Below are 22,463 nucleotides of genomic sequence, written 5' to 3'. Positions count from 1 at the left end.
GAGGCCGCTGGCAGACCTGATTTTTCCAGGGAGATCGAAAGAGACTGTGGCAAATTTATAACAGTGTGGTAAGAAACAAAATTCAGTCCTTCTGAAAAACTATAATGAGGCAGAAACCTGTGTTAGCCATGATTTAAAGCGATTTTAATATAAATAAGCGCTCTTCACATTAATTCTCTATCCAGACCATTCCACGCTCCTTGCCATTCCTTACTTTTTTCGGGATCATTTGCGGTCCAAAATGGGGATCATTTGCGTTCCGGGATCATTTGCGGTTCAACATGGGGATCATATGCGGTCCCGGGGGCAGTTTCTCAAAAGTCCCGAAACTTATTTACGGGCCATTTTCGGGTGTCACAATTCCCTTTGTAACTCAAGAACGGAGAGCATTTAATTCGTCAAACTTCACAGTTATTTTTCTTTTTGTTACCTTGAAAACATGTTAAAAGATCGGCTTTCCAAAACAAGCGGTTGGCAATTTCACAGATGGCTTTCGGGCCCGAAAAGTTTTCGGGACTGTCGAGAAACGGGCCCCTGGTATCATTTCAGTGCGGTACAGTTTGGGGATCATTTGCGGACCCATACATCTTTCTATTGTTGTGGTTGATCCGGTACACCTTGACGGGGAAAGCTGGCTATTGCTCATACCGTGAGAAAGGCATTTCAGTCATCAAAATATTTAACTGAAGTGGGCGAGGCAGTCACTCAATAATTCGGGCCCATTCCACAGATCGGTGGTTTTCGCAGTAGTAATAGCAACGATAATAAAAACTAAAAGATCTGTCTTTGTAATGACATCTATTACCGGTTGGAATTTCAAGTACTCTCGGATTAGGGCTAAAATTGAACTGTTAGCCCCACATCACAACTTTTGCCAAACGAAATTCTGTTGCACATTAAAGGACCTTTGCACCATTGCATTCGCAAAAAGTGGGGCAAGATGTTCCCATTTTTGTCGGAGCTTGCTCTTTTCGGGTTCCCTAGCCACCTTGCGGATGGGGGTGTGTGTGAAACTCAAATAAACTGAACTCAGCTACACAATGCAAATACTCATTTTATTGTTAAAACCAGTCAAGTAAAAAGTCACTTGAAAATTATCCAGCGATGGTTCAATCACTTAACGACTACTTTCATCCCGGACAAAAAAAATCGTAAAATCAATGTAATGGATCATTACTGACAAACACTGGCTATCTTTGATGGTATTACATCAAAAAGTGAGCTTTCACGGTATTGAATTTGATCTCAGTGTGACGCAAAGTCTTACTTTAATTTGGATATTTCAAAAGCAAGATGAGAGAAACAAAATTAACAAAGCTGTGTACCTCGCGGCGATCTTGTCTTTCTGTAAGAGTGAAAAATGACTTTTGTCCAGTAGTGGGAAAAGTGGTTGATTTTTTGGATTCAAGGAGTCGCCAAATACTCTTGTTTGCTATTTCTATCCATTCCTCAATTGCATGCGATATCAATGGTTTTTTTCTAACTCTCGTTTCGTTACTCTTCCTTGAAAATTGCATTTTTCGTACACAAACCTTGTTAAGGGTGAGTATCATGCCAAAAATTTCTGTTATAGTTCTCAGTTGTTGTTTTTTTTAAATGACCGGGATCTTATTAGTCAGATTTCATTATTTTGGCTAGAGGTATTACATTTTATCTCTTACTTCAAATTAAATCGTGCTTTATATTCAACTGAACTAACAAACGCTCTTGTAAAAAACTTATGGTTAGTAAACTGCAATCTAGACTGATCATTTCGTTTTCCGTAAAACGAAGCTGCTATCTTCGCAGTCCAAAATGATTTTCCCAAGTGAACGAGGCTTCTTGTAGTATCGTGCTTGTGATTCCACTCCTTATGACGTCATCAGATTAAAATCTTAGTCCCTGCCCTTATGTACGATGCATTGAATTGCACACAGAGCGGCATTATATCATTGGCGTAAAACTTTCGATCTTGGCGCCAGAGGTTCACTTTGTTAATACTAATTCTTTTCTTTTCTTGATCCAGACACGACACAAACTTTCCTCTTTGATAAATGCACTGATGATTAACCCTCCTTGTTCAGTACAAGCAGTTTCTAACTTACTGAGAGATAATTTCTCGGATGGAGTCTGTCTGTCTTGAAAGCTTTCCCACATTTAGCGTTCTATAAAGTTCTCAGCATCTACCCAACCAATGAAGGAATTTGTATTCCACCACCCTGGTCCAGCCACGTCCTCTTTCGTTACAATGGGGATATATATGCTAAGCGAGTTTCGTACAGGAAAGTACTCTTAAGCCTTCTCTTCATGCGCTGAAACATATATTCGAGGTTTCGAGTTCAGCTTTGGTAATTCTGTACTAGATGACGAAGGCTCAGGTTTAAACGAGCCACTGTATCGAGAGTTCCAGCGATACAAGAAAAATATGGTTAGTACAATAGCAATCACTGAAGCCACAACCAGCACGGATATGATCCAAAATGGAACCACTTGAGGCAATGAGCTGTGGGATTGTGTATCAGCAGGATCAGGGCCTGGGGCCGAGGTTGGCTCCGACGTTGACGACGATGATATTATTTCATCTTAGAAAGAAAATAAGAAAAAGATTCAGTTTATTCCTTAACTCGTCTCCTTCTGCATTTCAATGCTTCTTCCGTGCATACGGAACCCGCGCCCCCAGTGGGCGCGGAAGTCAAAACTGTGCTATCCTGTCAATCCTTTGCCCTTTCACTGGAAACAGTGCATTTCTGTGCGTAAAAGACGTTGTTGTCGATCTACCCTGTCGGACGAGACGCCATCAAAGTCTTTTATTTAACACAAATAAATACATCATCATTACAGTTTTGACGTCTTCTTACACTTTATTCGAAAATACTTGTGTAAGACTGACTACGTCTTAAATTAGTTAGAAAAAGCACAAATAACAGCCAAAGCACAACAGCTGACGTTCGAACCGCCGCTTGCTGGCAACTCAGTTTTGGCGGCAAAGTTTGTTGACAAAAAAGTTGCCACAAAATATTTTAAATAGTTTTCTGGCCCTTTAATTGCGAGCAAGTGACGTGTCATCGGATAGCACAGGTTTTACCGCTCGCTGAATTCGGATTGGTCAATTTAAATTTCAGTAGCTCTCGCCGCATGCAAGGTTGTGTCATTGAAGTTATCCTTCTGTCAAGGGATTGTGTGTTACCCTTTGACTCCGGCCCAGGATCGATCAGTAGGTAAATTCACCTCTCAATTTTAATACATTCACGGTCAGGTAGACAAGTATTGAGAATGAAGATTATTATCAACTTAAGGGTATGATCCTGATGTAATATTAAATTGTCACGACCAGCCAACGAAGGAATCTTTAGAAGTAGTTAGGAATGAACTTTCAGATAATGGGAGTGAAAGATTAAAGGCCTATGACTTCAACACACTTTTCCATTTTATTTATTCCCCGAAATCATCCCAAATAAATCATGTTGTTTTTAGAACCTTTTAATTGAAATTTCACCTTTTTTTTTGGCTTTGAAATATGGGAAAAGTAGTCATACTTTGATCAATAACCGAGCAATGGAGGGGAATGGGTTCGATACCAGGTTGACGTCACAGATTGCTTTGCATTTACTATTTTCCCATTTCCTTAATGCAATACTTTTTGGAGGGTTCTTTAAATGCAAATAACTCCCAAAAATGAACTGTATTTTGCGAAAATAGAGAATAGAGCGGTTTTTCAAATGAGTATCGTAAAACCAAATCCAAAGTAATTACTTTGGCCGATCAAAAAGGACGGAGACAATCCGGTAAACCAATCAAAACTCGAAGTAATTGCACGTAGCCGACACAAAAGGCGGGAACATGTGCACGCGCGAGCCACGATTGGTTTTTGTTTCACTTCTGATTGGTTGAAAAAATGGCGCGAGAACTTTGAACCAATCAATGAGTGAAGAAATCATAAACCAAAGCAATTCGCTAATTACTTTCGACACTCAATTGAAAAACGCTCCAGTTCTTTGAATATAATTTGTGACGTTAACCCGGTATCGAGCCCATTCCCCTTCATTGCTAGGTGATAGATCAAAGTATGACCGCTTTTCCCGTCTTTCAAAGCCAAAAAAGTGAAATTCTAATAAAAAGGTTCCAAAAAACAACACGACGATGTATTCGGGACGATTTCGAAGAATAAATAAAGTGGAAAAGTGTGTTGGGGTCATAGGCACTTAAAGGTTGAAGCATTTGAAATTGCCAACAGAACACTCTTACGACCATTTTCGGTTAAAACACACCTTTCCTTCAAATGTAGACTTATCCGTTCGTATAAGTTAAAGAAGACAGCTTTTGTTAATTGTCGCTACCGATGTTTTTAAGGTTTTCACCTTTTATGCCGATTGGAAATGTGATCAAGTAAATCAAAGGAAAACGCATTTTTTTTTCTCAATAAGAACACAAAACTTTAACCAACCATGGATGTTTCATCCTTTTAGAACAAGACCTTGATTTTCTTTATCCAGTTGCACATTTTACCTTAAGTTAAAGTAAAAGCTATTGGCCAACGCCCTTTCCAAGCCTTTTCTTTTCCAAGAACTCGCGAGAAGTCTTGATAGGGGAGAGCGGTATCGTTTTATTTCACTGGTTCTCAGTTACACACTCGCTGCATGCTTTAGATAATCAGGAATGCGCATGCGTACTTTTGCGACTTACCTGTAGGTCTCTCATTTGTTTTAAATTCCACACAATCCAACTCTTCATCATCACTGAATGGATCGCATCCCGACCCACTTGTCTCGGGTATCTCTGACCCATCGATCACAGTGCCAAATATTTCAAATCGCTTGTCTGCTACCACAGGAACGACGTAGTCCAAAATCTTCATATTCCTGAAGTAAAGCTCCCTTATCTGCCCAGTTAAGTTCAATTTTGATTGCGATTTTCCGAAGACATTCCTTGGTCCGCCGCCCAGGTACAACTTAGGATCGGAATCCGCAACATTTAGTTGAAAAGATTTGCCCGTTAAATATCCGTCGTCGGAAATTCTCCCATCGATATTCAATATGACCGATCGGCCGCTTCTTCTAAACTCCACCAAGTACCACTGTCCGTCGTTAACATGAACCCCAGATTGCAGGACGAACCCCCCTGGGGAATGGATTACATTCATTCATTTAGTCTTGCGCCTCAAGATCGAATGGCTGCCATTTTAGGTAGTATAGTATAGGCCGGGCTTTTTAAGGGTTAAAATTAAAAATTAACTTCCTTACCATTAGCTTTACTCTTGCTTGTAGAATTTTTAGACTTAGCTTCTTTAAGCAGATGCAAGTAGTTTTATCCATATATGTTATCTTGTAGTCGCTTTTTTAATATACACATATTTACATGTATAAACCTACATTTTTATACGATATATTTGGAAAGACGTGCCCTGCATAGAAACCACGTTTAAGGACGGTGAATACTATTGTTATTGCGCATACGTTCTGCGCATCTCGAGATACTCGGATTTCCTATCAGCAGTGCTTATTAATACAGGGATATTTTTGCGCGGTTCAAAACTATGTGGAGAAAGCAGAACTTAGCAAGTGTTCTTGGTATCCAAAAAGAAAATTGGGGGTAACCACGCATTTTTCAGAGATAATTACGCTTGAATTTGGAAAAGAACGCCATACATTGCTTTGTATTTTAAAGCTTTTTACAAATATTGTTGATTAATTATCTTCGAAGAATGCGTGGTTACCCCCAATTTTCTTTTTGGATTTCAATAACACTTGTTAATATCTGCTTTTCCCGCATAGTCAGTAAACCGCGCAAAAATATCTTTGAATTAGTAGGCACCGTCCTTAATGTTGTTGGGGCTAGCGTGTCTTTTGGATTTAAATGAAGTATACCATACCATATCAACAGACATAATTTTGGTTCTGCGTTGTTCGGTTTTGTGTTATTTGCGTTTAAAGGTAAGCCAGAAATGCTCTACGAATTAGAAGTTCTACTATATTAGAGCATATAGCATTTCCATGTTAGATACGATTGTTCAACATCTTTCTTTAAAGAATGTTTTTGACGTGTATTATTCGTGTTTTACTGTGATGTTGCCACATCAGGTAATTAGGGACCTTTAGATCGGAGGACGCGACTACGAATACGAGTTTTCCGTTCTGTTCCGCACTTCGACCTCCAAACCTTACGCGCATGCTCAGTACGGAAAACTCGTCCTCTTGGTCGTCCTCGTCCTTCGATAAGCGAACGCACGCATTCCATTCTTGAACAAGCGGAGTCTTTGACGTCGTTTTCTCCTCGATCCAGCATTTCACTCTGGCTTCAAGCAACAGTCCTCTCACTCTTTGATTAATAATGTAGACAAGCTACATTAATGACCTTGAATTACCATTGTAGACAGTATAGATTATTAGGCGGGAGCTTGGGTTGCGATGCCCTTTAACGACGTAGCGACATGCCTTAGTAGCCTGGCTATCTGATCGCTAAGCCGTAGCGACATGGCGACAGCGACAGCGACTCTCTAGCTTTAACCTTTTAAGCCTGGTTTTCAATAGCGACACACTCACAAGAGCAATCATAAGAGCACTCATTTCACCGTGAAAACGGGGTTGATACAAGCATAAGCACAAGCACAAGCACAAAAAACAAAATTTTTCCTTTTCCTTGTGCTTGCGTTTATACTTGCGTTCGCTCGCGTCGTGTGAAAACGAAACGCAGCACAAGCACAAGGAAATTTGTTGCGTCTGGCCAATTAAAAGCACTCGTTCCAGATTCCCTGCGTCTGAGCATTTGAACAAAATGGCGGATGCTGTGGCCGATTTTGATGCGTTCGTTTTCACTGGCATAAGCTGCTTGTGCTTGCGTTGTGCTTGCGTCGCTAGCAAAAATCAGGCTTTAGCCTTGTGCTTGCGTTCACTTGCGTCGTGTGAAAACGAAACACAGCATAAGCACAAAGAAATTGGCTTCGTCTGGCCAATATACCTAATTGGCTGACTCAATGTTGTACCCAATTCAAATCTCCCGGGATTACGATTCTTTGTGTATTGTATTTGTTTGATAATGTAGCATTCATGTTTAAATGATATGGAAATACCTGGAACAAAACGTTTTATTCCCATAGGAATAACCGATTCGGTCTACCAAAGCACTTGTTCCAGATTTCCTTGCGTCTGAGCATTTGTACAAAATGGCGGATTCCGTGGTTGATTTTTCGTTTTCACTAGTATATATAAGCTATTTATGCTTGTGCTTGCCCTTGAGCGTCGCTAGTGAAAACCAGGATTTAGCCAATCAAGGCACAGTTTTTCCATCTACCTCACATACGCATAAATTAAGCGAGAAAAAGCACTGAAGCCATTAATCGAGGGGACAAAACAGGTCTTAGAAAACGAATTCTCTAGTGGGGGTACAAGTTGTTCACTTCTATTGATAAGCTCTTGGCAGAAACGGCTCAAATGAATCCGCCTTCATTTTTAGCTGTCTCGAAAGGCATGTAATTAAATAATCGATATATTTAGCGAGTATCGATATTTTGCAGAGAGAAATCCTTATCTCGATATCCATGATAGCAGTATATGGCCAACGTTGCTGGATTATTACGTCGCGGAGGTTTAAGTATCAAATTCTGTACTTACCTTGACCTAAATCAATTTCTACCCGCATCTTTCCATTGACCATTTCTATGAGTAGAAAATCACTGACGGACCGCGACTGAAGACTCAAAATAATTCCATTCTGAGTTTTGATAGTTCGTAAGCCAAACGCTACATAACTTAGGTTGGAATGTGATTTCTCTTCCGCTTGATCCATGTGAAAAACGATATAACCTGTTCCGTTTAACCAAACTGACGCAGACTCTGCAAAAAGTGTATAAAAAACGTTGCATTTACAACAAGTAAATTGGACTTTTATTTAATGTTCCAAATAGAAATCTAGTTTTCTGAACTGGACCACGCGGCTAGCTGACGCGGAAAAATTGACTTAAAGTAAGCGACAATTACCGCTTCATTTAAGGTTCGGATCAAGCTAATGTCAGATGGAGCCTAGCACAACTGCCCCACCTATTTTGGAGTCTGCAAATCAAATCTAATCCCAGGAAATGAGTCCATTTTGGATCAATTTGGTATCGATAAGAGAGTAGAACAAGAAATTATTTCAAGAAAAGAAAAGATGTTTCGTTTCCGGAATGGTAAGGGCAGGAGAAAAGATAAAAGACTGTAGCGTGGGCCACACGGTCTGTTATATTTACTTCGCTTCGTCTATTGAAACTCTCCAGAAATCTGAACGGTGAGAAGCCTGTCAAGGAATATTAACCATTAAAGAGAACAACAGTTACTTGTTTATTTGCGCATTACATCGAAGCATAAAGTATACACTGAAATACCAATTTTACCTTCAAATGCTACTGCATTAGATTTTAAATTCCGTTTTGCGTGAATCTTCCATTGCTTGTGTTACATAAAAACTAGGCAGTTACCGGTACTAGCTTTAAAATAACTGGTTCCTGGTTAACCCAATATATTACTACTACTCAACAATGCAAAGATTGTTTACATTACTCATTAACACGCAGAGAGATAGCTTTGGATTTGTCAACAATAGATCGCTTTAATCGAACCCAGAATCATTCAGATATTTGTGACCCATTTCCTTCGCTTTTGTGTTTGTCAGCATTATGATTTGCGATACTTCAAGTTCACGTGTTCACAAGTTTGTTCTTACAACTCATAGATATTTCGATTTTCAATTACAAACTCTGTTTTGATTGGCCACTCTACCTCACTGTGTAAATAGTTCACCCTGAAGTCAATCAAAATAGATACGTTTCGTTTCTGAAACGAAACAAAAACTTCTGCCCGCTCCCAGGGCCAATCAGATTGTAGGATTCACAACGCAGAATTCCGCCCGCTCGCGCAATGAGAAAAAAAAAAATGGTTACGAACTCTACAGCTAGTAGACTGGTACCTACCTTCAGTGCAGTTGGGTCCTTCATACCCAGTTCCCTTGCAGTCGCACCAGACTTCGCTGACAGTATCGCGACAAATGCCTCCATTCATGCAATGATCACTTTGAGAGCAAGGGTCCAGGCAATCTGGATCTGTTCCGGAAGTGTTCAAAAGGACTGCTTCCCGCAAAGGTCCTCGCCCATTGTTATACATAATGCCACTGATACAGCCCACAAATCTAAATAAAAGTAGCAAAAATGTACTTCGTCAAAGACAGCGTTTTCGAGTTCACTTCTCATCCTTATTACCAAAACGTGGCTGGGTCAAAATGTTTCGTTCAATAGAGATACGCTCTGGAGACACCTCACTTAACGAAAGCTTTTAAACAGCGGTTTTATTTTTTCATTCGTCCAAAAATTGTAGGAGTATAAAAACCCTTTGTTTTATGATCTGTTCCATTCTGGGCCTCTGACTAAAGGTGAGCAGAATTTCGTTTTGTGGCGAAGTTTTGATTATAACAGTTGATTTGAGGCATGTTTTCCATTAGACAAGACTCCCGACGGTAAAATGACTTTGTATCTTATTTTTTCGATGAATCCTTAAAGTGGTACTACGATCAAAAAAAAAAAAGTTTTTCCTTTGGATTTCAAAACTATGTTAACTAAACACTAACTCACCCAAGTTTTAAGTTCTGATTTTAAAAAGACACCTGTTTATTTTAACTGGAATTTTCTTAGTTATTGGTCCGCCATTACTAACTTTAAAATCTTGAGAGAGCTGGGTCGAGGACAAAATGACGTCAAACACGCACTAGTTTAAGAATGCAATGCGTGTGTACGCGGCCTAATTAATATGCAGCACGGGAGTTTCGGGCTTTCAGACTTTTCAACCCGTGTTTTGCATATATAATAAATTGCGTTTACACGCTGAAATTTTAAGCTAGTGAGTAAATGACGTCATTTTCTTTAGATCCAACCCTCTGATGTCCAATCGGCCAGTTTTGAACGTGAGTAATGGCGGACCAGGAAATCCAAAACTTACACTCAAAATAAACAGCCTCTGGATAAAACTCAAAGCTCAAAATTTTGCCAGTTAGTTGTTAACCGAACACGCTTTCAAAATCTGAAGAAAAAAAGGAAATGATTTTTTGATCATAGTACCACTTTAAGCAGAAGAATTCAAACATAAGTCTCCTTAAACCTCCCACCAATATTTGACTATCAAACTGAACCTCAATAACGATATGACTTAAGCCTCTTTTTCAAAACGAGTCCAAATGAATCGATCAAGTTGGCCTCTCTTTGAAAGAGAGGCTTTAGTTCAAAGGATCCAAACGCAGCTATACAAAGCCTCAGTAGTATCGAAAACAAGGGACCCGATTTACAACAGAAGCAATACAATTTATCAAAATAATATTAATAGCAAATAATGATAATAAATAAAAATAACCGTAACAATAGTAACAATAATAATAATACTACTAATAATAATGACAATAACAATAATAAAATGTTATTTTGAGTGTTTCATCCCTTATTTGCAGCGATCATCTCGCTATAGTCAGCTAATTTTATTCAACGGGCAAGCCTCATAGTAGATCAATGTATTATTAATACAGAAGGCTGGATTTCCTTTCCAAAAATAAATAATTTATGTGTATTTTCCTGCAGAATAAATCTATTATCTCTTTCTGAGAGGCCAAAATGTTGAATTCTACTCCAAAAGGCGAATAGTAGCGCCAAAGTCAGGCTTGCTTGCCGAGACTGAAACGAAGTGAATTTGGCACGTAGTTTGGTGATAATAAAACCATCATTGAGATTAACTAACGGTGGAGGATGAATGGGAAGAATGAAAACTAAAAAATAATTGATTTAACTGCATTTTCAGTTCCAGAATGTTGTCTTGCAGCTGTTATTTGAAAAACGGTAATTTATTCTTAGCGCTCGATTGAAACAATTGTCGTATTTATCTAAATAATGGTCAAACAACGAAAGGAAAGAGAACCGAGGAAGATTTTTAAAGCGCAACTGCCACCACTGATCGAGAACCGAAAATCAAGACATCCACGAGAGTTACACGCACACACAGAAAAAAAAAAACTTTTAATGCGTGGGTTGCAACGCCGAATTCTTACCTGTTGAAATTAGTACTTTCATAAACTATAGCAGGAAACGAAAAGTCGTTGAACGGTGTGTACCACGGAACGCCACCGACACGCAAATCACTTTCAACGCCAAGATATCTTCCTGAACCAATATACTGGGTGATGTTCTCAATCTCCCCATCCAAGGTCAATTTGGTCGTGCTATAATTCCTTTGAACTGTGACTTTGTGCCACTTTCCGTCAGCGAGCTTATGACCAACTAAGAGAGTTTGTGTGTATTCGCAGTTGCCCATTTTCAGTCGCATTCTGAGTCTTCCATCGGCCAAGGAGAGATAAATATATTGACACTGGCCACGATCGTCCTGGTAAAGTAACAATCCATTTTCGCTGTGTGTTCTAAAGTGAAACTTTAACGTGCCATTGGTTTTCGCGTTCCATCTTCTGAAAACAGCAAACGCTGTTGGATCTTTTGAGAAACGAAGCCCCGTTCCTGCCAGAGATCCGGCCAAGAAACTGAGTTGGACAATTACCACCGCAGTTAGCATTTCACTTAAGTCCCACTAAAGGGAGGTCCCATTTTAGTTGAACAGCTCTGAACGGGAAGAAATACACGGTGCCTTTCACCAGACCTTGGGAAAAACTCACTCAATTCCACATGAATAAAAGGCCAAGTTAACCAAACCGATCCTTCAAGGCGGCAATGCGTCACTGCGAGCCGGCCTCGTTTATCTTTCTTCTGATTGGTTAAGAAAGCGATGTTATCCAAGAGTATTACTTATCTGTCCAAGGTTGCGGTGAGAGATGGGTTCAGTGAGTCGACAGTTGTAGAATACATTCATTGAGTACCCAGGGCTCTAGATTGCGTCACTTTTACTACAACGTGCCCCCGGTCACAAAGAGTTTGCTGCAAATCTTGACGATTTGTTCTCTTGCGAAAGGTCAACTCGCGAGGCCCAAGCAGAGTTCGTGTTTACTACTTTCATTGTTCAGTTTAATTTTGAATTCTTTTCATGGGCGTATATGGGATGAACAGTTTTCGTGCCGGCCTCTTTGTCTTCATTATCAAAATATAAACCAGTATCAATGCCGAAATGAGATAAAATTTAAGTCAATTCTAACCGACTGTGTGAAAAGTTAAAATGGCCAGAACTAAATCACAACACAGTCAACGCAAAATGAAAATAATTGTAAACAAAAAAAAACAAAACAAAACAAAAAAAAAACATAACGGGAACTTTAATATGAAACGTTCAAGAAAATGATTTCTATTTGTGTTTGACACATGCCCCTTAACTTTTTCGAAGCGTATACGTAAAGTTGCATGGCTAACTGCGGGAAAATGGGAAAACTAAAGTCAAGTTTTGAAGCTTTCAACTAAACTTGAAGATTAAATTAAATCAGAAGCACATTAAAAGCATACTACTCTGCCAAAGCACTGTCTTCCCCCGTCGAATTGAGAGATCAAATACTAATGCTTTGTATAAAGGACCTTTTCAACTATATGATAATTCACGGTACTAAAGTCCTCTCTGTTCTGGTTTTGTGTGTGTTCATTGTCAGTATCCCATTGTGGTAGCAGTCCATTAATTAATCAAGATAGGAAAAATAATTTGGTCGTCAATGGGAGTAAATGAGTCGAATACTATTGAGAAATTTACAAATTTTCTCCGGCTTTCAAATGGCCATAGGGTCAATTCATAGAAGTTATTGTTTCTTCTTCCTAACTTTACATGTGCAAAAAATATAGGTGAATTAAGCATTCAGCAAATAGCTGTCAGCATTTCTCTTTTATAAGGAAAAAATTTGGTGTAGCTCAAAGGTCTCAAAGCTTGATCTGGAAAAAAATGTGAGTTTGAATTATAGATGAGACAAAAAAACAAAAAAAAAAAAACTCCACATGTGGCATTCCTTCCCACAGTTCTTCGCACGCACACTAAAACATGGCGGAGGACACTCGTGTAAGATCAGCTGTTCTATAGCAGACTAAACATTTCAAGCTATCTAGCGCAAGGAGCTCACTTATTAAATCTTTGGTGACATTTTCAGGTTATCTGCTGCAATCTCTGTGTCGCAATTCCACTGTTTTTCCTCATATACTACATGGTAGCATCGTTGCTATGGGGAGCTTTTCAGTGAGTATTACAATGCTTATATCATAAGCTTAAGTTCTACACAGATCTAAGCTTATCTTAAAGCTTATATTTGCGTTAGGACAAGTTTAAATCTCATATTCAAGTCCTCTTACCTGGTTTTAAATTTATTCTCGGGATGATCATATAAATTATGCTTTAATTGTTTTTGTGATGGAAAGCGTACAGGTCGTGTTAATTAAATTGACACACAAAAGTTGTTCTTTGACAGCCGAGTATATGAGACTTCCGCAATTTAAACTTGTGTATAGAAGTTCGGAATATTTTTTCAGTAACATGCGTTTGTCATAATCGCAGTTTATTTATAATTACCTAGGCTGGGCAAGCACAATTTAATTTTCCTCGTTTTGACTGCGGCCCCGACTTAACACATTAATGGGAACCAAAAAAAAAAAAACGATCGATAATAAACAATGTTCTTGCATCCATGGTGCATTCAATATTGTGAAAAAAATTGGGATGTTCCATCCATGTGAGATCCGACCCCAGGGTATCAATGAGTAAAGGCCCAGTTCAAACTTTGAGCTTTTCATGTACTCAAATGTAACAAACCAAATCGTTTAATAAAGTACATGAAAAGATCGACGTTTGAATCAATTAAATTCAACATGATCTAATTTGGGTTGACCCAAGAATTAAGGTTGAGTGGTCTACATGGGTTGAGCGACGTCAATTCAAACGTCTAATTTCTCTTGTGCTGAATAAAACACAATTGTATTTGTATAATTTATTTTGGCATTCCACAATTCCCTTCTTTCAAAAAAGCATTGTACATCGTGATTAGTATAAATAAGTTCGACAAATTAAGGTCGATGTTTGAATCAACCCTGTTTACTTTACTATTTGGGTCGACCCAATAAGTTCGACGTTTGAACTGGGCTTAAGAATTTCCTACTACTTGGATTTGTATTGGAATCCTTTTGAAAAGCCTTTCTTACCCCTTCACTTCTTTGTTGGTGCTTTTGAAAAAAGACTCCTGTAAGTCGAATTCTGTTAGACCTCACCCATGAAGGAAGATGGGGGGGGGGGGGGGGGGGGGGCTTGGGGTTTCGGATAATTCCAAGTGGAATATCCCATTGGGATTGTATAATTTTAAGCAACAATAAGTATTAACATTAATATTACTGAGGACCTGCATCTAGGTAGTGGGGTTTGGCTGCTCTTCATGAAGAGTAAGATAAAATTTTTTAAATATTATTTTACTCGAGATGACCTTTGTTGTTATTTTTACCAAACAGATTAAATGATTTTGATGGCAAGACTCCCTTTGATTTCCAAAACTGCTGCGATGTCAAGGACAGTAAAAATTTAGGTAAGTTTCAATGGACCACATTTCTGAAAGTTATTTAGTACTAGGGGAGAACACTTCAAATCAAATCAATCAAAATCAATAATTAAAAGGCTGGTTTTTGCAGCAAGAGCACCTTTCAAAGTATATTGTAGAAAACTAACAAACACAATCCAGACTGGTAGAATAAGAGTATCTATTTAAAATATTTGTTGGTATCATACCGGGGTATCATAGTGCAACTGCTTATCTGATTTATTTTGTTAACACCAGTTTTTAGCTTTTGATGTAACATCTCCCTTGTTCTTTTATTGTTATGACGAGTGACATGATAGTTGTCAACCCACCTCAAGTATCAAGCTACTTGTGGTTGGGGAGTCTTGTGGAAGAAATAACTTAAGTTGTTTTCTGCTTTACTGCATTGTCATTGACTATCTATTTGTGTAGTCTATGCTAATACTCACAATTTTTTGATGTCTCAAAATTTGCCCTGAATGGCAGTGAGTCACGGCCAACATGATATTACCTGGGCAAAACTTTTATCTGAGACTTTGTGGATGTGATTGGAAATGCATGTTTGGGTCATCAATATTATTTTTGACATCATTATTTTAGTAACTGGATATTTAGTAAAAAAAATTCGCCAAGTAGTAATTTTTTTAGCCCGATGTGATACACTGTATTTGCCATTCTTTTGAATGAGCCCTGTATAAATATGGGTAGATTTATTTACTGACACATTGGTAATTTTATACTCTAATAATAGTTTATAATTTTACCCTCCAGTAAACCTGCTATCCTTGCTGTTAACTTACATGCTTGCCACTGTTATTTACATCATCTTTATTCGAAAGAAAATATGGGATTATGCCATTACAGTGGCAGTCTTTCATCTTGCTGTGTCTTGTGCAGGTAATGTTCCTCTTATAGCAGAAGCTTGTGACCTTGAAGCATTCAACTGTTTCAGAGCTGGGGTTTTTTGAGTTTAGAAATTTCATTATTTTGGATGTAACATAGCTCATGCATTTTCTTCAATCTTATTTTTGTCCATATTTGGGCATAAAATTTGTGTCCTTAAAAATCCCCAGCTTTGTTCTAAGGAAAAGAAAGGTCATGTGCTTCTATCTATGGTTATAATGTGACATTATTTCGATCTGCTGTTTTTAACCTTGTTAAAATGGTGTCAAATTTTAAGCTATTAAATTAGTCTCTGCTTTTAATTAATTAATTAATTAATTAATTAATTAATTAATATTACTTGTATAGATTTCCTGGGAGCATGATGGGAAGATATGAAATTTGTTTGAATAAAAATGAACCTGCTTGAAAGCTGAGGCTACTCCTTTGGTCACTTGCATAGGAACTCTTAATCATTATTAGCTATATTTATCTTAAATGGTTTAATTTTTGCCCTACACGGTACAGGACTTCTGCAACTTATAAGCCAAGATAATAACCTGTAAATTATGAAAAAAACATGTCTTGTTCCTTGAAGATGGAGCATGCTACAATCTTGGACAAAAAGGGTTGAGAATATATTAAAAACAGGGGTTATTTTGCGCACTACGTCCTCAATATTGCACATTGTTAGCCATCCCCTTCCCCGCTATAACCAATGTTGATAAGCCCAGGTTCTACATGCTTTGTTTCATCTAGCAACATTGATCAGCTAATACTAATACTAATTCTAAGGTCTACTGCGTGCTATTTTGTGCAATATTAAAGAATTCCTTGCAATATTGTTTATGCATGGGAGTGGCTGTTATTTAACATCATTTTGAACTCTTGCAAACCTCATGTAACAAAAGGAAACTGCTTTTTTGTTGTACATTATTTTACTCTTATTTATTTATTTCTTTGAGTGTAATTTCAACACAATATCTTCACTCTTAGTTTAAAGAAATTTACCAGTTTAACTTTTTGTTAATTTCAGTAATGCAGGCTTTTCCAACAAATTGGGAATGGTGGATTGCCTTTTGTAAGTTCAGCAATGTTTTTGTATTCCCTTTGCTGTTCATTCTTTCTTGATGTTTTTGTAAAGCACTTAAGGTGTTGAATCACAAATATTATTCAACACATTGTGACAAATTATGTCCAAATATGGTCATAGCGCGCTCAATATTCATCGTGAGTAACTCAACTTATATCCTGCAATATACGTAATTTTGTGTGTCACAGAGAAAAATGGTAGTTTTTCCAGCTTTCCCCCCCCCCCCCCCCAATAAATGGAGAAAATTGTGCTTTGTCGTCAATGTGTTGAATAATAAAACAATAATAATTATTATCCTGCTCAATCTTGCGGAATATTGCCCGTTTGTAGCCAACTTGGCCTATATATGGCCTCGTCGGCTAAGTATCAGCCAATATTTCTGTGTGATTTCGAAGGATAATAGTTAATTTTTTAACAAAGTAAAGCAATCCTCTTCCACTGTGTGTTCAAATAGTAGACTGTGTGGAAAGACAGGAAAGGAGAAGAATTTCAACCAGATGTGTTGTTCCACCAAATGTACAAATAAACCCAGCCAGAGTTGGGAATACCAACTGGAACAAGGCAAATGGTGAAACCATTTGGGTGTTGACAGTATGAGTAGAGCCAAGGAGCTGAGGCAAGGTTTACCCATTGCAGAACAACTTCTACTTGTTGCAGGAGGACTTTGAACCTACAGTAGGTCACCTGGGTCACATGGTGCGACTTGTTCCCATTGGACATGCTGTCCCCTGCATATTATAAAATTAATTGCTTCAAAGGCCATTTAAATTGTAGACAACCAGGATCCTTTATTGAGGGCAGGAAGGACTACCATTCTCAATCAGTGCATGGTTCAAGAGATTTTTTTGTAGACATGAAAAATCAAGATTGGTTTCACACTTTTCAGGATATCTGCCTCAAAACCGCATACTGTTTTTCTCTCGAGCAATACCCATGGTATCTTACCACAAAGAAATTTATCAATGTCATTCATTAAATATACAGTTTTGCCAGAAGATTATATTCAAACCTTAAATCACACTAGTACACTTTATCAAGGCAAAAAATAACATTGCTTGCACTTTTTGGTGAGCTAGTTTTTTGTAGTAATTCTATGAATGATCAGCTCATTTGTTTTAAATATTATTTCTTATTTGTCAATTTAGTGTCATCTGTGCTTTTTATGGCTTTCATTGGTGAGCTGATGATCAGAAACTGTTTTAGCCAAAGCAAAGAAACAAGAGTCAGTCCGGAGAAGAACGAGATAACATGACATGCGACACCGTGAGAGCCAACTATAGATTACTAATAATTTAATCGTTGGTCAGGTCTTAACGGCTCATTTGCACAAGTGCTGAGAATTCTTACCTTCCACAAATGGCATGTAATCCAGCATCTGATTCTAGAACAATTGCATGCATGCATACTCAGGTAGTGTGCTTAGGTTCCGCTACGCTGACCCTTGCTTTTTTTTGAGTTTTGCTACTTTTAGTGGTTCTATCTGACCCATGTAAGATAATCAGTTTAAATTTTTAATCAGTGAGATTTTTGAAAACTATTAAATACTTCCATGAGCTCTGGTTTGACTTAGGAACACGCATCCACTCCTTGCTGAATTCTCTTGTCATGAGCTCCTTGATATCCATGGATGATTAATTACAATAAGAAAGTATTTATTGATAAAAAAAGAAACTTTTTACTTAAGTCTTAAAAGTTTACTTTTGTACTGTTGGAATTTTGTAACATGAAATCCGAAACTGTGTTTTTCTTAAAAATAGCAGGCATTAATGCTTGGGAGTTACATATTAATTAATTGAGGGTTCTGGGAAAAAAAATAAAGTGGTACTTTCACCTTTGGTAATGCCATGTTTGCAAATAAAAATTATTTTCCATTGTTCAGTAAGAGAAGTATCTTGAATACTACAACCATGTGACAGTGACTACCGGTAAGTTCGAGAATTGGCATTTCAGTTTGTGTAATACAAGGAACATGACTGGGAGACATGGTCATTTGACCAGAAAAGTGGCGAGAAGATAGGCTTCCTTTGGCCTCTTGTATTCCAACTATGTTGCCACTAATAAGCATATTGGAGCCTCAGAAGATACATGGGAAATTATAGAGGTGTTTTATAGATTGTTTATAGGGTGTTGCACAAAGTCACGTGAACCAGCAAATTGTAATGATATTTTCATAAGAAGCAACTTAATACACATACTGTACATATTACTTTATTTACCCTTGGGTTGAATGAGGTTGATTAGACCTCAAGCAATTAATGAATAATGCTAATTTGCTGAGAAACAAATTATAACAAAGAAAAAAAGGTTGAATCACAAAAGGGCTTTTTACATGTATAAGGTAAACAAGTTATTACAAGATACGACATCACACATTCCTGTAATTTATGAACTTAAAGCCCATAATGATTTATTAGTAGCATCAACCTTAATTGTTGTAACAATAATTATTGTATATATAATAAATAAGTAGTAACCAGTAACATGAATGAGATACTTATTATTATTCAAGCGCATTTTGATAAAATCTGAGCAATGTGTTTTATCTTGTAAAACTGAAAAGGGCTTAAATGAAAACAGTGGAACTTCATTCTTTGTATTCTTTCTGTTATCTCTAATTCTTATTTCAGAGTTGATATCTGACTTATGGAAAAATCATTATTAAAACATTGACTTGCAATAGCAACTGTTGTTATCCATTGTTTAGAAACTAGCCATAATCAAAATTTAGCAACAATCACAGCTCTCCTTTTTTCTCAGCTTTAAAGCTCAAACAAGAAAAGAAAGTGTTTGAGTGCTCAATAAACTTGCTTGTCAATCAATCAACCAGTGGTGATGTCACTCTTCTCCCAGTAATAGGTGGACTACGGCTTTCAGTAGCTCTTGGAGATGCGAGTCGCAAAGGAACACCATTACCTTGCCCTTCGGTAAAAGGTGCATTTTCCATAGTAGGAACATGAGATGAATTTTTGGTGGTGGTGAACACATGCCCAGTATGCATCATGCTATGTGGGACTTCTTTCATCTTCTGACGCACCTCCATGCTTCTGTTGTCCAAAGCCAGCGAGTTGTTCTTGATTGCAAGATCTTCATTTATCCTCTCTAGATTACTTCGCAGTGCCTGAAGAGCATTCTCTGCCTCTCTCAGCCTTTCATTCAGTGCCCGAATGGAGCCACCAATCTCGGCAACTTCATGGCACATTTGGTATTGTGGCTGATCACGGCACAGCTCAACATTGGGTCTGTAAGTTCTGTTCTCCAGACGTGTTTGGGCAACCTTGAAAATAAGTTAAATATCATTAACTATTTTAAGCAACTCAAAGTCTTGAAAAGCTCTTCTATCGTGAGAGGGGCACATAACGCAAACAAAAGTAATTTGCTAAACTACAACAGGGTAAAGAGTTAGTTCCAGACAAGCAAAATAAATTTAAATAATAAAATATTTTACAACTTTAAAGGATTTCATGCCAAAACATACTTACAAGGGCACATTTTGTTTTGAAGAAATTTCTGCCAAAATTCACAAAAAATTAATGTGCAATAGCCGTGGGATACCGGTATTATTTGAGCATGGAGAGAAAAGAGAAAACTGGCAGTGGCGGAAGAAATTAAATTTAGAAAAAGAAAAATTTTTTGGGAAACAGTTCATCCCACAATTTTAGTGTAGAAAGCCGTAATTCTGCAAAATGACCAAAAACCTTGCAAAAGTCACATAGGATGCCTTTTTGTACTGCAGACTTCATTTCCTATGCTGAATGCACATGTACAACCCTTGACGGGTGTACAAATGTAGAGTCCTTGGCAGCAATGTTCCTGATTAAAAAAGAAATCAGTTTTAACTTTTTCGCCCTCTTTTTCATACCATCATAGGAGCATTCTTAGCATCAATGGCTTCCTTTGTTCCTCTGATGTCATTTTCTAATGTTGAGATTTCTTGCATTGTCTACAAAAAATAAATGATCAGAGTACAATACATATTGCAGAGAGAAGCTTTTATGTCATAAGAGTCCAAATTCACACTTTATGAAGACTGGGTTGTTTCATGATTGGTTCAGTTACTGGAGGGCATTAGTACACATACCCCAGCAAAGGTAGATTTTGGGGGCAATAGGATAGTCTAGCCTAAGGTACTGAAGGAAGCTAAACATCTCCAAGTTTAACCCCCACTGTTTTCTCCTGGATATCTGAGAATGCTATTATTCTAAACAATCAAAACTCGATCTTTACATGTTGTTTCACAATCTAATTTTTAAATCAATCTTTTGCTCACATTTTGCTGCTGCCAGTCCAGTTCTGACTTTGCCTGATTGGTCTCGTGTATCCTCTTGCGGAATGCATACTCAGTTGCCTGTCGCTGAGCCTCAAGATCATTAGCTGTCTGCTGCAATGTGGCAAAAATTGCTTCCCTTAGGTGCTTGGAAGCTTTCATCTCTGCCTCAGCACGTAGCTTGTTGTAATTAGAGAAGGAATCCCAGGTTTCGGGCGTAACACTTCCCTTTACTGTGCGTGTAGGGTGAGCATGAAAGCCAATGTTTTCTGAGTTGTTGTTTAGGCGATAGCATTCCCCATCCACTTCCAGAGTGGTGTGCTTGTCTGTTATGTCAAGGTGAAGCTGATGACGTGCTTCTTGCAAAAGACTAATGAATGTAAAGAAGTGAAATTCCACAATAATTATTAATCTAGTACCTTGATTTTCAATATTTATCCAGATTTAAAGTTTTAAGTGAAACGGGTGATAAATAATTATAATCTGTACCATGAGTTTTATTATCAGTGTCAGTTGAGAATATAAAAATTCTGAGAGAATTAATTTAATGAATAAGTGTCTTATGTATTCACTATAGAAAAAAATGCAATAAAACACTGCTTAAAACTTTTCAAGAGCTAAGAAACAAAAATGCATTGTGCTTCGAACATTATCAACACAACAATTCTGTAACAAAAAAAAAAAATCCTATAAAAATTAATGTCTATAAGTACCAAAAAGTAACTAATTATTAACAATAACAATCATGGAAACTATTTTTTCAGCTTCTTATCTTTCTTATTCAAAAAAGTTCTTAATGAATATTTTATCAATTAATTAAATTTATTGAATTGTTTATTTTGCTTATTGTGTGCTTACCACAATTGCTCAAAGGCTTCACTGACTTTTTGTTGCAAAAGGGCTTTGGCTCCTTCAATCACTTCCACTTCCTAACATATGGTAAGATATGTTATAATTATTATAGTAAGGCCCAAAAACTGTAAATTATTAATGCTCAGAGAGTCTAATTTATAAATCTGTTGCCCAGTTTACTTTTTGTAATATTGAAGATGAACTGAAAACTTCAAAACATGGGCAGCAAAGATTTTCCAGTATTAAAACTTTGAATTGCTATGAATAAACGAAAATTGAAGAATCTTGGGTCGTTTTCATAAATGAAGGAGAATTTTGGTGATTCAAATTTGTTTGCAGAATATCAAATTCAAGCAACATTGAGGCTACTCCCAGTAAAAGGATTTACAATTCTCTTACCCTGTGAAGTTGAGCTTCGACTTCGTCTCGGACAAGATCAATTTTCTGTCTATTTTCTCGCAACATGAGACATTCCAAGGTGATGTCTAGAGGAACTTTTTTAGCTTCAAGAGCGCGTTCAGTTCTTTCTTTTTCTTGCTGCAATAAGGCAATTTCGGCGTCTGTTTCCGCAAGGCATCTTTCCAAGCTCTTCTTCCAGCTGTTGATGTCATGTATTCTCTTTTCAAGCTTTGTGTTGCTGTCGTGTTGGGTCCAGCGAGTGTGGTTATCTGTCTCGTTCCGAAGAAAGCGACTTTCTTGTCGAACCCGATGCGATGCATCGCGTTGTCTCTCTGCGTTCGTTCGTATAACTGTGTTCGAGGTGTGCCAGTCGGATGTGGCAAATCGAGGAGGGATTTTAGGATCCGTCAAAGCCATATTTTATGAAATTTGTCGCTTCCCGTCCACAAACTTTTACAGAAACCCTTGAGGAAGACAAGAAACGAATGAATAAGTGTGTACAGTTACTATGGCAGCGTC

General features: G+C 37.7%; 3 protein-coding genes across 3 annotated transcripts; 1 reads left to right on the top strand and 2 right to left on the bottom strand.

The window, feature by feature from the left end:
- Window positions 1–1,056: 1,056 nt before the first annotated feature.
- On the bottom strand, window positions 1,057–11,672 carry LOC137975834 (neurexin-3-like). Its single transcript, XM_068823027.1, has 5 exons — window positions 11,032–11,672; window positions 8,921–9,135; window positions 7,587–7,808; window positions 4,663–5,097; window positions 1,057–2,561 (listed from the first exon to the last, which is right to left on the bottom strand). Exons 1-5 carry the CDS (start codon window positions 11,544–11,546, stop codon window positions 2,272–2,274), a joined length of 1,677 nt encoding a protein of 558 aa, XP_068679128.1. The 5' UTR covers window positions 11,547–11,672; the 3' UTR covers window positions 1,057–2,271.
- A 1,243-nt stretch (window positions 11,673–12,915) lies between these two features.
- On the top strand, window positions 12,916–19,108 carry LOC137976252 (putative transmembrane protein 244). The gene is made up of 6 exons (XM_068823547.1): window positions 12,916–12,959; window positions 13,048–13,133; window positions 14,390–14,463; window positions 15,226–15,351; window positions 16,373–16,417; window positions 17,575–19,108. The coding sequence occupies exons 1-6, from the start codon at window positions 12,942–12,944 to the stop codon at window positions 17,679–17,681; spliced, it is 456 nt and encodes a 151-aa protein (XP_068679648.1). The 5' UTR covers window positions 12,916–12,941; the 3' UTR covers window positions 17,682–19,108.
- Window positions 18,806–22,458, bottom strand: LOC137976247 (tektin-2-like). Its single transcript, XM_068823537.1, has 5 exons — window positions 21,945–22,458; window positions 21,552–21,622; window positions 20,697–21,063; window positions 20,289–20,369; window positions 18,806–19,703 (listed from the first exon to the last, which is right to left on the bottom strand). The coding sequence occupies exons 1-5, from the start codon at window positions 22,359–22,361 to the stop codon at window positions 19,245–19,247; spliced, it is 1,395 nt and encodes a 464-aa protein (XP_068679638.1). The 5' UTR covers window positions 22,362–22,458; the 3' UTR covers window positions 18,806–19,244.
- Window positions 22,459–22,463: the final 5 nt, after the last annotated feature.

This window comes from Montipora foliosa, chromosome 11 (assembly GCF_036669935.1).
Source record: "Montipora foliosa isolate CH-2021 chromosome 11, ASM3666993v2, whole genome shotgun sequence".
Classification (NCBI taxonomy): Eukaryota; Metazoa; Cnidaria; class Anthozoa; order Scleractinia; family Acroporidae; genus Montipora; species Montipora foliosa.
The sequence above is the reverse complement of the archived record's forward strand: the minus strand, read 5'-3'. Positions and strand labels throughout refer to the sequence as shown.